The 16,268-nt window shown below is 38.6% G+C and overlaps 1 protein-coding gene across 2 annotated transcripts in view; it reads left to right on the top strand.

Annotated features, from left to right (window-relative positions):
* The first annotated feature begins 4,599 nt into the window (after window positions 1-4,599).
* Window positions 4,600-16,268, top strand: part of CENPC (centromere protein C) — a 91,473-nt gene continuing 79,804 nt past the window's right edge. For both annotated transcript variants that reach the window (XM_082838366.1, XM_082838367.1), the window contains exons 1-4: window positions 4,600-4,836; window positions 9,651-9,697; window positions 10,843-10,913; window positions 11,832-11,926. In XM_082838366.1, the coding sequence (XP_082694492.1) occupies window positions 4,819-4,836; window positions 9,651-9,697; window positions 10,843-10,913; window positions 11,832-11,926 (231 nt within the window). In that variant the 5' untranslated portion in view covers window positions 4,600-4,818. The remainder of the gene's footprint in view (window positions 4,837-9,650; window positions 9,698-10,842; window positions 10,914-11,831; window positions 11,927-16,268) is intronic.

Raw genomic sequence — 16,268 nt, 5'->3', positions numbered from 1 at the left:
AGTTACCATTTTTTGAGGAGCACAGTTCTAAGAGTTTTGACAAATACATATAGTCAGGTAACCACCACCATAAGCAAGACATAAGTTACTTCCACCACTGCAGAAAGTTCCCTCCTGGCTCTTTGCAGTCAGGGTCTTCTTCCGCCATGACATCCATCCTCTGGTAACCAGTGATCTCATTTCTGTTCATATAGTTTTATATAGTCATGTACAGGGACTCATACAGCAGATGGCCTTTGATGTCTGGCTTCTTTCACTTAGCATGATTTTTTTTTTTTTTTTTTTTTTGCGGTACGCGGGCCTCTCACTGTTGTGGCCTATCCCGTTGCGGAGCACAGGCTCCGGACGCACAGGCCCAGCGGCCGTGGCTCACGGGCCTAGCCGCTCCACGGCATGTGGGATCTTCCCGGACAGGGCACGAACCCGTGTCCTCTCAACCACTGCGCCACCAGGGAAGCCCGATTTTTTTTTTTTTTTTAATATTTATTTATTTGGCTGTGCTGGGTCTCAGTTGTGGCATGCGTGCTCTTGGTTTTGGCATGCGGGGTCTAGTTCCCTGACCAGGGATCAAACCCGGGTCCCCTGCATTAGGAGAGCAGTCTTTTTTTTTTATTTTAATTAAAAAAAATTTTTTTTATACAGCAGGTTCTTATTAGTTATCAATTTTATACACATCAGTGTATACATGTAAATCCCAATCTCCCAATTCATCACACCCCCACCCCCACCCGCTGCTTTCCCCCCTTGGTGTCCATATGTTTGTCCTCTACATCTGTGTCTCTATTTCTGCCCTGCAAACTGGTTCATCTGTACCCTTTTTCTAGGTTCCACATATGTGCGTTAATATACGATATTTGTTTTTCTCTTTCTGACTCACTTCACTCTGTATGACAGTCTCTAGATCCATCCACGTCTCTACAAATGACCCAATTTCATTCCTTTTTATGGCTGAGTGATATTCCATTGTATATATGTACCACATTTTCTTTATCATTGGGAGCTCACAGTCTTAACCACTGGACCACCAAGGAAGTCCCTCAGTATGTACTGAGATTCATCTGTGTTGCTGTGTGCCTCAGTAGTTTGTTTTTACTGCTGAGGAGTATTCCACAGTATGGATGCATTGCAATTTATTTATTCATTCACCAGTTGCTGGGCACGTTGCCAGTTTGGGTCCATTATGAATAAAGAAAATTTTAAGTTGTAATTGCAACTATGTTATAATTTCTAGAACAAATTGATTTTTGGAGTGTCATTTTTAACGTCTATTCTTTAAGATAATTTTAACAATTACAAATTTGAAATTATCTGCAACATAAAATCATAAGTAACTAAAAGTTTCTACTTCTCTTTCAAGCTAAATTTCTGTATACCTTTTTCTCCATATACACATCTAATACACATAGTTCCATGGATACATAAACACACACACACACACACACACACACACACACATGCACACCCCTTACATAGATAAGTAGTTGTGATGGAAAACTTCAAGATTTTAGTCAGCTGTCATGGCAATTCATAGGGATTGATCTTAATGTTTTTTTTGGAGGGGAGGGGCCTGTAATGACAAATCTGGGTTTTATAAACATTACTCCATCAACTAGCAACCCTATTTTAGGATGCTAAAATTATGGAGGGGCTAGTAAATACTAAGACAGATGCAGAGGGAACTGAAAAGTTTGGGAACTGTGGAATCTGCATAACTTTTTCATAAGGGTGCAGCTCCAATTTCTCTCTAGAACAGACCAGTTCATTATCTACATACCCCTGCATTCTATACCAGTATGTCATTTCATTTCAAGTTTCTCAAAATACCTCTGAGAGTTACTGTTTCCAGTGGAAGCTGGGGGATATAATTTTACACGTGGAACTTTACATCTATGACTATGCTTGCTAAAATTTCTCACTGAGAGTATAGTGATTAAGTGCTCAGTTCTGGAGTCAGAATGCTGGGGTTCATCCCCAGCTCTGCTGTTTAATGGTAGTGTGACCTTGGGCAAGTTACTTAAAGACTGTCCCAGTTCTGTTGTCTGTAAAATGTGGATATTAGTCCTCTTTTCTCATAGGAATGTTCTCAGAATTAAATGTTACTTCATGGAGAGCATTTATGACAGAACTTGACATACAGTATGCACTCAATAAACGATAGTGTATATTATTAACTATTCCAAATGTGAGACCAAATTAAATAATGTAGTCTGGTTGGCAAAACTTCTCCTAGACCAAGTATAAAAATCTCCATAATATTGATAACACCAATAGCATTATTTATTGAATTCTCACTATGTTCTAGGCATTTCAACCAGATCTTAAAAGGAATTAATCCATATCTCAACAGCTTTAACGTTGTTCCCATTTTACAGACAAGAGAGTTGAGAAACTTATAGTTTAATTAACTTGCCCATTATGGCAGAATTAGTGGAGGAGTGTGGAACTCGGGCTTGTCTGATTTCAGAGTTAATTCTCCATCCCTCTTTCCTACAAAAAAAAAAAGAAAGAAAAAAGAAAAAAGGTCTTAGCAGGTGATAACATTTGTTAAAGCATTGCAAGTTTTAAAAAATTTATTTGCTCAACTCTTGGTTAATGAATTTATTCAATAAGTAATGCATTTTTATTACCTAGTTATTGACTATATTCCCTACACTGTACATTTCATACCTGTGACATTTACTTTGTAACTGAAGTTTGTACCTCTGAATCTTCGTCACTTATTTCTCTCCTCCTCCCACACCCCTCCCCTCTGGCAACCACCTCTTTGTTCTCTGTATCTATAACTTTTTATGTCTTAAGTTTGCTCATTTGTTTTGTTTCTTAGATTCCACATATAAGTGAAATCATACAGCATTTGTCTTTCTCTTGTCTGACTTACTTCATATAGCATAATACCCTCTAGGTCCATCCCTGTTGTTGGAAATGGTAAAATTTCATTCCTTTTTATGGTCCAGTAGTATTCCATTATTTATATAAGTATATAAATATATATATATATATGCCATCTTCTTCATTCATTCATCTGTCGATGGGCACTTAGGCAGCTTCCATATCTTGGCTATTGTAAACAATGCTGCTATGAATATTGAGATGCATAAATCTTTTTGAATTAGTGTTTTTGTTTTCCTTGGATTAAATACCCAGGAGTGGAATTGCTGGATCATATGATAGTTCTATTTTTAATTTTTTGAGGAATATCCATTCTGTTTTCCATAGTGGCTGTACCAATTTACAGTCCCACCAACAGTGCACAAGAGTTCCCTTTTCTCCACATCTTTGCCAACACATGATTTTTGTTGTCTTTTTGATAACAGCCATTCTGACATGTGCTTGCAGTTTGTCTGCAAGTGATATCTTGAAGTGATATCTCCTTATGGTTTTGATTTGCACTTCCCTGATGATTAGTAATGTTGAGCATCTTTTAATGTGCCTATTAGCCATCTGTATGGCTTCTTCGGAAAAATGTGTATTCAATTCCTCTGCTCATTTTTTAATTGGGTTGTTTCTTAGATGTTGAGTTGTATGAGTTCTTTGTACATTTTGGATATTTACCCCTTATTGCATATATCACTTGTAAATAACTTCTCCCAATCAGTAGGTGGCCTTTTCATTTAGTTTATAATTTCCTTCGCTGTGCAAAAGTTTTTAGCTTGATTTGGTCCCATTTATTTATTTTTGCTTTTGTCTCCCTTGCCCGAGAAGAAAGTAACCCATTTTCTGATGTAAATTCCCTTGAAAATTTTTATTAAATCATAAAAATAGGTCATAGCTTCTTAGAATCATAAAATGGTCAGGTCTAGTCTTCAGAGCATCTAACTTAACTTTCCTATTATGTAATTAAGGAAACTGCCAGAACGGTGCCAGAGCTTGTCCTACATGACAGAGCTAGTCCACTGAGCAGGTTTCAAGACTCCTGATTTAGGACTCCTTTCAGGACGTCACACTTAAATGATATATACTTACACAGATCATTTTGTTGGCAATGCCTCACAAAAATATTACCCACATATTTGGAAAAAAGAATACCTCATCCATCACCATTTTTACTGTACCATTATTACTTTCAGAGATGATGCATAAACCGGCTGGGGTGTGGGTGACGAGCCTACACAGTAAAACATTACTCTTCAAACGTCTTCTGCCTCTTATCCTTCCAAGTATTACTTTTTACTTTATAAGAGAACCGTCAGGAAGTTTTACACCTTGTCTGCGTGGGAAGGAGAGAGAGACAGGGAGAGAGACAAAGAGGGAGAGGGAAAGAATGAAGCTGTGGTAGGGAGGGAGAGAGAGACGGGAGAGGGAGGGGGAGAGGGAGGGGGGAGAGGGAGACGGAGAGGGAGAGAGAGAGAGGGAGGGAGGGAGGGAGGGGGAGGGAGGGAGGGAGGGGGAGAGAGAGAGAAGAGAGAGAGACTATGAAACTGTGGGAGTAAGGGACTAGGAGTCACGTGAGATGGGGGAAGGGCTACGACGTGATGGGGCGGGGCTCTTGGGAGGAGGAAGGCCGGACTGTGGGAGAGTACCAGTGAGGGGGCGGGCCCCTAACGGCTTTCTTCGTTTGGAGTCGAAGGGCCCATTCTGCGCATGTGCAGCCCATTTTAAATTGCGTAGTTGGATGCGCGCGAGTGGGCGCGCTCCCGGGCGCGCTCGCTGGATCGCAGCTCCTTAGTTCCCGCCATCTACAGCCTTTTTCGCTTAAGGTGCTACTGGGTTTCCGCCTGGCTGCTCTTCGGGTGACTCCGTCCTCGCTGGGCTGCCCGGAGCTGCGGCCCGTGTGAACTTCCGCCCCCAACCCCTGCGCGGGCTGAGCCGGGCCGGAACATGGCCGCGTGGGGGCTGGTAAGTGCCGGCCGCGGACCCCGCGAGGCTGGGAGAGTGAAGCTTTGGGCAGGTGTTGTGGCTTCTGGGGGATTTCAGTGGGGAAGCCGCGCGAGTTGGTTGAGCTCGGGAGTGATCGGGTGCCGATAGCTAGAGTTAATTTACTTGTCGTGTTTCCTCAAGTCTTTTTGTAATCCCGGGCGTGACGGCGTCTTTCTCTTCAGAGAATCTTGCGATTTCTACTTTTTAGCCTAACTCCAGTTCCTAGTCCTCCAAATAATTTTCTGTCCTTAGAAGTATTGAAACGCCTTGAAAGTGTGCCTTTGCTTCAGAGTTGCTAGTGTAGAGAGGCGTCTGTTATTGACAGATAGTTTTCTGTGAGGCAGCTACTAGTTAAAAAGTGCAAGCTGTGAATGGCTGAAGGGGGCGGGAGCTCTTTTTTTGGCCTATTTCTGGACTCCCTTGGTATTCACTGTTCTATATTTCAGACTTCGCTTATGGTTACCATACTTTATACAACCCTTAGCAGCCCCTATCCTAAACTTGTGTTTTCTACTTTATCTCCCCTTTTAAGATCTTCAGCATGGATGAATAAGATATTCCCATTTATAATGAAGTTATATATGGATGCTTGTATGCATAAAAAGATGTATTGTGGAGAAAAACTGTTACCTGCCATTTCAGTAAATAACGAATGTTACCCACCTTCAAGCCACCAGCAACTGCAGCTGCCTGCAGGGTGTGCCTAAGGGGAATTAAGGATGGAGAAAAACAGGAAGCTGGCCCTAGATAGTTATGAGACTTATATAAGGAATAACTTCAATGAGCCCAGACTCTTGCATCTTCCCATTTATAGAGAAGCACTAAAAATCATTAACTTGAGGTGTCTGATTTTGATGTTTGACTACCTTTTTTTCCCCAGCCCAAACTCCTATATATCCTGGTCCCCCCCTTACATCTTTGGAGCAGTTCCTCAGAGCTCGCTGAGAGCCTGTCTACTGGGCTGTAGTCCTCAGTAAGGTCCCCGAATAAAACTTAACTCGCAAATTTTAAGTTGCCCATTTTTTTTCAGTTGACAGTTATATATAATGTAAACAGTGCAGGTGCTCATAGTAAAAAGTACTCCTATACCACCCTTTCGTACTGTTGAGTAAAGAAAAATGCATGATTGCTGGGTCATATGGTAAGAGTACATTTACTTTTGTAAGAAACCACCAAGCTGTCCTCCAAAGTGGCTGTACTGTTTTGCCTTCCAAAATGAGAGTTCCCGTTGTTCCACTTTTACAGTTGTCATTGTTCCAAGTTTGGTCACACAACCAGATGGGTAGTGGTATCTGGTTTTAACTTGCATTACTGCTTGACATATGATGTGGAGCATCTTTTCTTATATGCTTATTTGTCATCTGTATATCTTCTTAAATGAGGTGTCTGTTAAGGTCTTTGAACCAGTTATTTTTTAATTGGGTTTTCTTTTTGTTGAGTTTTAAGTTTTTTTTATATTTTGGATAACAGTCCTTATCAGATGTGCCTTTTGCAACTATCTTCTCCTGGTCTGTGGCTTGTCTTCTCATTCTTTATCTCTTTTTTTTTAAACCATGATCTGTGTTTTATTTGTATCAGTGTTGGTAAGTGTTTAAAATCTATGATTAATAATAATAATATTAATGATACTGTTAATAAACAACTTATTTTCTCACTGTGATCTCTGCCTTTCTGTTATGAATTTCTCCTGTCTTTAAGAGGATGCCCTTCAGAATATGGGAAGCTTAGACTGGTTGAAGCTTGTCTTAGTTCTCACATTGACTGCTTTTCCTGCTTTTCATGCCTCCAGTCAACCTTCTGTAATCATTGCCCTTGTGTCTCCTTATTTCAAAGTTCTCTTTCCTTCTCCCGGGGTATTGCACTTGGCTTCTCAGACTGAGGAGGAGAGAGATAGACAAAACTGAAGCTGGAAGAGCAGCTGCTGGTCCACTCTGCTGTGTTCTCATTCTTTTGACCAAAGTTCACTTTTATTTTACAACAAAAGTTCTCACCAGAGCACTAGTGCAGACACACTGACACAAAGAGAAAAATCATTTTCCCGATAAAACACATCCAGCTGTTCAGATAGTAGTGATTCTTCAGAGTGATATGGTAAGATGCAAGTGCCCTTGACACAGCATAAATATGCGTGCCACCTCATGTGCAGGGCTCCTTATAGACCCAGCTTGGTTCTTCTCCGGTGTTTTCTCTTGGAGTTGTACCTGATTTTATTACCAGTTTTCATTCAGATCCATTGGGGCATGGGATGATTCTGCTTTTGTTCCTTGGCCAGGAATCACTTGATCCTTAAAGTCTGGTGAGAAGACATGGCTAGGAGCAAATTCCCACAGTCCACTTTTAAAATACCTATCATAACCTTAGAGTTGTTTTGAGCCTTTTAGTTCTAACATCTGACTTTGCGTCATAACTCATTTGAAAGATAAGGGGAGAAGGGAGTTGAAAGATTATCCTCAGTCATTCCTGTACTTAAGTGGTTTCTAACTGGGTGTGATTTTGCCCTGTAGGAGACGTTTGGTGTTGTCTGGAAAAATTTGTGGTTGTCCTGAGAAAGCATCGATGAGGGGGTGCTAAGGGCATCTAGGTGGAGGCCAGGGATGCTGCAAGCATCCTCCCAATGCACAGGACAGGCCCTCACAACAAAGAGAGTCAGCCCCAAATGTCATTAGTGCTAGGGTTGAGAAACACTGCTGTATTGTATATTATTTTCTTTGAGAAAAATAATCTCACAGTGAATGGAAGAAACTAAAATTGAAATTGAGTGAAAAATTGCAAGTTTTTGAATGTGTATTTATTTTGAAAATCAAAAAATTTTGTGTTCTAACTTTTAATTTAGAATTAAGAGACCTCTTTTGTCTTATTCACCACTTGTTTTCTAGTGTGCCTAAATAGCATTTGGCCTTGTAGTAGGTGCTCAATTTCATATTTGCTGAAGGAAAGAACTGTCTTAGCCTTAAAATTTTTCTATTTAAAAGTGGAACAGAGTACTTTACAGGTGTTATTTAATGTTCAAAAACATTTAGTGTGCAAATATGATGACTCTATCATTTTATTTATTAAATTAGGAGAAGAGTGACCTTAAATGAGGCCTTGGAAGGGAGTTAACTAACATTCTCAGGGTTTTACTTAAGTGTTTCAGAATGCTGAGTACTGATGAGAGACCTAAGTGCTTGAGTTAATTTTCCATCAAATGACTTGCGATAAAATGCAGATGTGTTAGATGTCTTTGTTCCTTAGTTTGCTATCTATAAAATAGATTTAATCTTTTGCTCCTTAGGTACCTCCTGAAGATAACAGGCTGTGTGAAACACTCTCACCTTCTTTAAAGAAAGACACTTTTATCTCATAAATTTTTGGTCTTATTTATTTGGCATATCAAAAAGATAACAAAAAATGGTGTTTGTGTGGTATACAATGCACTCGGCAAGGCTCTGGGAAGAATATAAGCTAGCTTAAAACAAAGTTTCTGCTCTCAAGTTTCTTAAAATCTAATAGAGGTCTTCATCTTTCTGAATAATTCAATTCAAAAGTGAAGCAAGGTGGCAGCAGTCACCGTGGGTGGGAAACTACAGTGGTCCAAAGTTGTGTGTAGGAGCCTTAGTAGAGTCAGGAGCGAGGCTCAGCTCAGGATGTCAGAGCATGAGTGGGGTAAAGAGAGTGTTCACATGGGGTGGGGTCATTTATATCCCATTGGGCCAAGGAAGAGTGCAGCTTACTAAACATTTTGTATTGGCAGCAATTTATTTATTTTAAAAAGCATACTATTCTTCCTATTACCACAAAATTTTCAACTAGAAAATTTAACTTTATAGATTTTACAATTAAAAGATAGGACCCAAAGTATCACAAATATGCTCTCCACCTCCAATTTCAGCATGTCTATGTGTTTTATTTTTCCTGTTGCTTCCATTTATTGGGGCTGCTTCTTTGTTGGGGTTACCTCTTTTCTCTTTCTGGAAACATTCTAGCATCTTTTTATCCTCAGTTTTTCTGATATTTCATTCTTAACTTCCTAGGTATTTATCTTATGCTGGCCATTCACTCCTCATCCAGGACAATATCCTCTGAGCTTACTTTAGGCTGCTGCTTTTCTTCTGTTTCATCAGTTATCATGTTTCATTTGTTTTCCAACTTCCAGAAATCTGTTATATTTGTTTGTCCACAGATGGCCCTTTCTTCCATTCTCTTATTTATTTATTTATTTATTTTTGCGGTATGCGGGCCTCTCACTGTCGTGGCCTCTCCCGTTGTGGAACACAGGCTCTGGACGCGCAGGCTCAGTGACCAAGTCTCACGGGCCCAGCCGCTCCGCGGCATGTGGGATCTTCCCGGACCAGGGCACAAACCTGTGTCCCCTGCATCGGCAGGTGGACTCTCAACCACTGCGCCACCAGGGAAGCCCCCCCATTCTCTTTTTTCATTGTCGTTTTATGCCAGTTTAGTCCTTTACTATTACTTCAGAGGGATCTCCTTGCAGGAAAAGGAGATAAATAGATATTGTTGGTCAACCAACTTGAATTACTGGAAGCCCAGATAGTATGATTTTGATGATGGAAGAGGTATGGGGGGAGGTGGAGGAGGAAGGAGAAGAGGAGGAAGAAGATGGAATAAATCCAAACTAAGGAAATAGTATAAACAAACATTTGGAAACAGTGGATATGAGACAAGTTTTTTTTCACTTGATCCAGAAGATATTCCTCTTTATAGTATTATAATAGGCAGTCAGCAAATACTTGCTGAATGAGTGAATAAAGAACTTAAACTTTCACCAGATTGATGATTTACTTTTCTTTCAGGATCATCTCAAAAATGACTATAGAAGAAGATTTTGCCGACCTTCCAGGTGATTTGTGTACTTAAACTTTTAAGATGATTTTTATTTGCATCTTTGGAAAGTGGAATTTTTAAATGAAGAAAGGAAGAACTATTACCTCTGACTAAAATAATGATTTATGTACCCACTGGTTAAGTATAGTCATCTTAGTTATTTTATATTAACAGAGAAATATTAATGCAGGCAGTTCAATGACTTAATGGAGGTGAGAAAAGAAATTCGCCTGATAAATGATGGACCAGGAAGAGGCAGTTTCAATTCTGACTAAATGACAGCTATGGGGAAAGCACTCTAGAGTGGATTGAATGGAAATAATAGAAAGATGCAGTTTATTCCATGGGGCTAAAAGAAAAGGTGGGTGTGGTTCTAAAAGGGCAATAGAAGGATCTTTGTGGTGATGGAACTGTTCAGTATTTTGACTGTGGTGGTCATATCTGAACCTTCAAATGTAATAAAGTGTATAGAACTAACTATATACACAAACATAAACACGCATATGAGTACATGTAGAACTGGAGAAATCTGAATAAGATTGGTGGATTCTGTCAACATCAGTATCCTGGTTGTGATAGTATACTATATGGCTTTGTGAAATGTTACCATTGCAGGAAACTGGATAAAGTGATCAAGGGACCTCTTCTATATTATTTCTTACAACTGCATGTGAATCTACAATTGTCTCAATACAAATTTTAATTAAAAATTTTATACTGATTCATTAGCTCCTTAAGATTAAAGGTATTGAATAGAAGTGCATTTGAGATCTTGGAGGGAAGACTGTGTTACTTGGAGCTGATGGGACTTGTGACCATAGAGTCTTCATTAAAGAAGCATTTCAGGATTGATTGAATATGTTCAAAAAAGTTTATGTTCTTGTTTAGATAGAGCAGTAGTCTAAAACAGCTTTAGATGTGGCTATTTAGTCAGGGTATATAATTGTTAATGTAGACAATGACATACTACTTCACATACTTTTCTGGGAACTCTTGGACTGTCAAATACTTGTTTTATCCTCATAATAAAGGTGATATTTTTCCCATTAAGTAAAAATTTTATAATAAGGAGATACGGAATTTTCAAGGTAGATGTTAATAAGTAGCAAATACCTTTTGGAGATGATATGTTAACATTTTCCCTTCTTTCCTTCTTATTAGGGCACCTGACATTAATACAGAGCAAGGCCAGAATATACTGGAAATCTTACTAGACTGTTTTGAAGAAAAAAGTAAGGTTTCATTTATAGATGGACTTTGAGGGTTGGGATGGATGAAAATGTAAATTTGTCCATTAATACCAAATTCAGCAAATATGTTCTAGCATTTCAATATATGAAATATTGTCCCAGGAATTTTTTTTTTTTTTCTTTTTCCCCGGTACGCGTGTCTCTCACTGCTGTGGCCTGTCCCGTTGTGGAGCACAGGCTCCAGACGCGCAGGCTCAGCGGCCATGGCTCACGGGCCCAGCCGCTCTGCGGCATGCGGGATCTTCCTGGACCGGGGCACAAACCCATGTCCCCTGCATCGGCAGGCGGACTCTCAACCACTGTGCCACCAGGGAAGCCCCTTTCTAGGAATTTTGAGTACATATGCAGTCCTTCATGTACCTTCCGGTATACTGAAGATAATACTGGCAAAAATGAGAATAATTTGTTATTCCCTTTAGTTCACACTAGATTCCTATAGTCTAGAATTCCATAAATAATTATCATACACAAGAGAAAGTATTTCATTAATGGAAATAAATGTGCAGAATTATTGGGATCACTGGAGAGCTTGAGATAATGTTTGGTGATTTGCACCCCTTTCTAAAGAAAAGAGTATAATGGCAAAAACTTTTCCTAGTGCTGGTCAGCGTCAGAAGGTATTGGAATAAAAGAATAGGCCAACCAAAGAAAAACACAGTGGAAAAGTATCTTTTCTTTACAAGTTCTGAAAGAAGAACTGGCACATATTTCTTCAGGAATCTTGCTTGTCTTTTTCAGTCCTGATGCCTTCTAGGAACATTTGAATATTGAATTAATGTCTGTACTTAAGTTAAACTAATTGCGCTTAAAAGAGTCAAAAGACTTCTTCACATACCATGTAGGGCTTCTTTTAATTGTAACCAAAAAATTTTATACATGTTTTGTTTTAACTTGTTTTAGGTCTTGCCAGTGATTTTAGCACAAATTCCACAAAATCAGTGCTTTATTCAACACCTAAAATAAAAGACATTTGTGTTCAGTCACCAAGTAAAGAGGTAAGTCAAAAAGGAGAACTGGTACAAATTTAATAGTTTAGTGAGTGAACAATACACAATATATAGTTAGATACATTTTAGTTGTTTGTAAGTCTTATTCTTAAAAAGGAACCCTATATTCCCATTGAGTTTATATAAAATTGAGATATTTTGTGAAAATTTTGGTCTGACCTTTCCTGTGTTTGAAATTGGAGGTCTGGGAATTAGAATTATCAAATTTTAACACAATTATTTTTCACTCTTACTTAAATGATGCCTAAATTAGGTTTTTAGGAAAGTGGGCAACTACTGAAGTTCCTAATCCAGGTTGGCAAGTTTGGTTATTTTCTGAAAACTGAAGGCAATTTGCTAAACAGGGGAACCAATCTTTTATTGATTATATATCTTAAGAGGATAGGTTGACCTAACTCTACAAAATAGCAGACTTTGGAATAGAGTTTTTGAAGCTAATGATTAAAGACAAATATTCAAAAGCACAATACTAATTAGAGAGAAGAATTGTATATAGACATACCTTGTTTTATTGTGCTTTGCTTTATTGCCCTTCACAGATAGTGCATTTTTTACAAATTGAAGGTTTGTGGTAACCCTGTGTCAAGCAAGTCTGTCAGCGCCATTATTCCGACAGTATTTGCTTGCTTCATGTCTCTGTGTCATATTTTGGTAATTCTTACAATATTTCAGACATTTTCATTATAATTATATTTGTTATGATGATCTGTGATCAGAGATCTTTGATGTTACCATTGCAAAAAAATTATGACTTCTAGAACTCTCAGATGATGGTTAACATTAAATATTTTTTAATTAAGGTATGTACTTTTTTTAGACATAATGCTATTGCACACTTAATATACTACAGTATAGTGTAAACATAACTTTTATATGCACTGGAAATCAAAAAATTCATGTGACTTGCTTTATTGCAGTACTCGCTTTATTGGGGTGGTCTGGAACTAACCCTGCAATATCTCTGAGGAATACCTGTAGTTATAGAAATAACATTCACTAGAAACTTGAATAAACAAATAAACACATAGAGCCTTTTGGTTCCAAGAAATGAAGACATCCATTTCTGTCAGAATTGAGAGACCTTCTTTATTGTGATAAATTATATTGATTTTTGAAAGTTAAATCAACTAAGTTTCCTGGGATAATCTTGACTTGGTCATAAAGTATTAACCTGTTTTGATTTGGTTTGCCAATATTTTAAAAATTTATTTATTTATTTATTTTTGGCTGTGTTGGGTCTTCGTTTCTGTGCGAGGGCTTTCTCTAGTTGCGTCGAGCGGGGGCCACTCTTCATCGTGGTGCGCGGGCCTCTCACTATCGCGGCCTCTCTTGTTGCGGAGCACAGGCTCCAGACGCGCAGGCTCAGTAGTTATGGCTCACGGGCCCAGTTGCTCCCTGGCACATGGGATCTTCCCAGACCAGGTCTCGAACCCGTGTCCCCTGCATTGGCAGGCAGATTCTCAACCACTGCGCCACCAGGGAAGTCCCAGGTTTGCCAATATTTAAGATGTTTTCATCTGTGTTCATGAACAATATTGTCTTTTTTTTTTTTTTCTTTTCTCAAAATGTTCTTGTTGGACTTTGGTATCAAGGTTTTGGTAGAGGTTCCACTTTTAGGAAGGATGTAACAGATTGCAGTAAGTCAACACTCCTGCTGAAGAGCTGGTTAAAAAAAAAATAATAAAATGCAAACAAATCATGTTTTTAGAGACATGTGGAACTGTGGAAGCAACAAGGACTAGATGAACTAAAATTTCAAAGGGTGGAATCCTTAGAATATGAGTTGATGACTGTTGGTCATTTTCTTCCCTGAGAGTATCTGTTAATTTTGGGCAAAAGCTGAGGATTTTAGGTTGGTCCAGACAGTGTGAGTCCACTGAGGGAAAGCAGAGATTTTGTCACTTGTGTAGGGATGGCATGACAAATTGGAATTCTGGAGGTGCCTCAAATGGATAGCCACTTTTCCTTAAAGAACATTTGTAAGTTCTGAGGTAGTGAAGAACTTTAGGCCAGAATGGTGGACTGAAACATGTAGTCTTGCTGTGCTAAGTAGGTAAAGTCCTACTGCAGGAAAGTGACCCACCACCAATAGGCATTTGACACATTTTGAACAATTTGAGGCCAGAGGCTAAAAAGTTGAGCAAAAACCTCTAAAGGGCTGAACTGAATATCTCACAATCTTTAAGGGCTAAATAGGCTCACTAGGCTCTCAGTAACCCAGGAGAGGGCATTCTGAAGAACAGGGCAGGTTACGAGTGGACTGAGTCTTACTAAAATGTCATGTCAGACCCAGCTCAGTCCTTGAGAGTGAGGATCTAATCATTTCAATCCAATCTGTTTAAAAGGAGAAAAGGAGAACCTTCTCTATAGAGAGATATTACTGGAAGCTTCTACTCTTTTTTAAAAAAATCAAGCCTTTTGTTTTGAGATAATTGTAGATTTATAGCAGTTGTAACAAATAGTAGAGTTCAGGACTGTGTATGGTTTACCTAGTTTCCTCTAAAGGTAACATCTTGCAAAACTATAGTACAACATTACAACCAGGATATTGACTGATACAGACAGGTTACAGAAAAATTCCATCACTATAGGATCCCTCTTATCCTTTTATAACAAGTTACTTCTCTCTCACCCTTACTCCCTCAACTCCTGAAACCCCTAATCTAGTCTTCATGTTTACAGTTTTGTCATTTCAAGAATGTTGTTTAAATGGAGTCATATAGTATATAACTTTTTGGAATTGTCTTTTTCACTCAGGATAATTCTCTGGTGATTCATCCAGGTTTTTGTGTGTATCAATAATTTGTTTCTTTTTATTGCTGAGTGGTATTTCATGGTATGGATATACCACAGTTTGCTTAGCCATTTGCATATCTCTTAGTTTTCTCTTGATTTAGTTTTCTTGGTTTTTAAATTTGTTGATATTCTGTGCACCTCTGACTAATTTATCACCAATTTCTGTGACAGAGTTATAAATGTTTTCTCAGTGTATATAGACACATCAAGTAATTTATCATTTTCAGTTTTTTTCTGGAGCTATCCTTCCTAGATCTCTCTTCTCTATTTTTTGTTTCTGTCCACCTTTAGGCCTGTCATGTAAGTGTTGTCAATGTGATTTCCGTTTATCATCCAGGGAAGTCCCTTCTCTTTTGTCCTGTTCTGTAGCTCATATTTCTTGCCCTCTTTCTTTTTTTTTTTTTTTTGGTGGGGCTCATTCTTTAGTAGCGTTCTGAGAATTTAAGACCTTAAATGTTTGAAAATACCATGACTTTACCCTCATGATGGGTAATTATGTGTATAGAATTCTAGGCTGGAAATGATTCTCTTTCAGACTTCTAAAGACATGCTCTATTTTTTTTAAAGTTTCTTGTGGTGTTGAGAATATTGCTCTGATTCCTTGATCCTTTGTGAGCCACTATTTTTTCATGTTTGCAAGCTTTGAGAATCTTGTCATCTGTCTTTATTGATTTGAAATTTCATGATATTCCTCGATGTTAGGTTCTTCTAATTCTTTTAATTAAGATTTCTTCTAAGAGTTTCTGTTTCATACAAGTACCTTTTTTGCTTACTTTGCTCATTACCTTTTACACTAGAGCTTTTTGTCAAATGTCCAGTGGTCCAGTGATCCTTATCGGTCTCACTTTTAAGGATGAAAAACTAAAATGGTGATTGGAAGCTGTATTTGCAGAGTTAGAGTTGTACATTGGTAGATTTCACCATGGTATGATTTGTCTGGGCCACATCATTGTGGATGTCCAGTTGTTAATATCTGCAGGTTTTTTTCTCTTGACTTGATAAGTTTTTCTGACAAAGAATTCTTTCCTGCTTAGGGGTCTGATTCTAACTGAGTGTTCTCAGCCAGGTGAGCAAGGGGAAAGGTGCAATTTGAATACTTGCACTTAATATTTCTGTTTTCAATGTGTTACTCTTACCTTCAGTTATATTTCATGTCTTTGAGCTCACAGTCTCTCTGATTCAAAACTCAAGGGAGTAAACATCTAATCTTCTGTTTGGGTAGGAAGAGGAGGGACTCAGTGACTGACTGCTTTCTATACTTACATTTAAAAACGAAAAAAAATTTTTATTACAGAAATTTTTTTTATTGGAGTATAATTTTTTAAATTTTAATTTATTTTATTATTTTTATTTTTGGCTGCGTTGGGTCTTCGTTGCTGCGCGTGGGATTTCTCTAGTTGTGGCGAGCTGGGGCTACTCTTGGTTGCGGTGTGCAGGCTTCTCATTGCGGTGGCTTTTCTTGTTGCAGAGCATGGGCTTTAGGCGTATGGGCTTCAGTAGTTGTGGCTCGCAGGCTCTAGAGCTCAGGCTCAGT

Source organism: Leucopleurus acutus, assembly GCF_964270905.1.
Source record: "Leucopleurus acutus genome assembly, chromosome: 4".
Taxonomy (NCBI): domain Eukaryota; kingdom Metazoa; phylum Chordata; class Mammalia; order Artiodactyla; family Delphinidae; genus Leucopleurus; species Leucopleurus acutus.
Note: the sequence above shows the minus strand (reverse complement) of the source record. Positions and strands in the feature narration are given on the sequence as shown.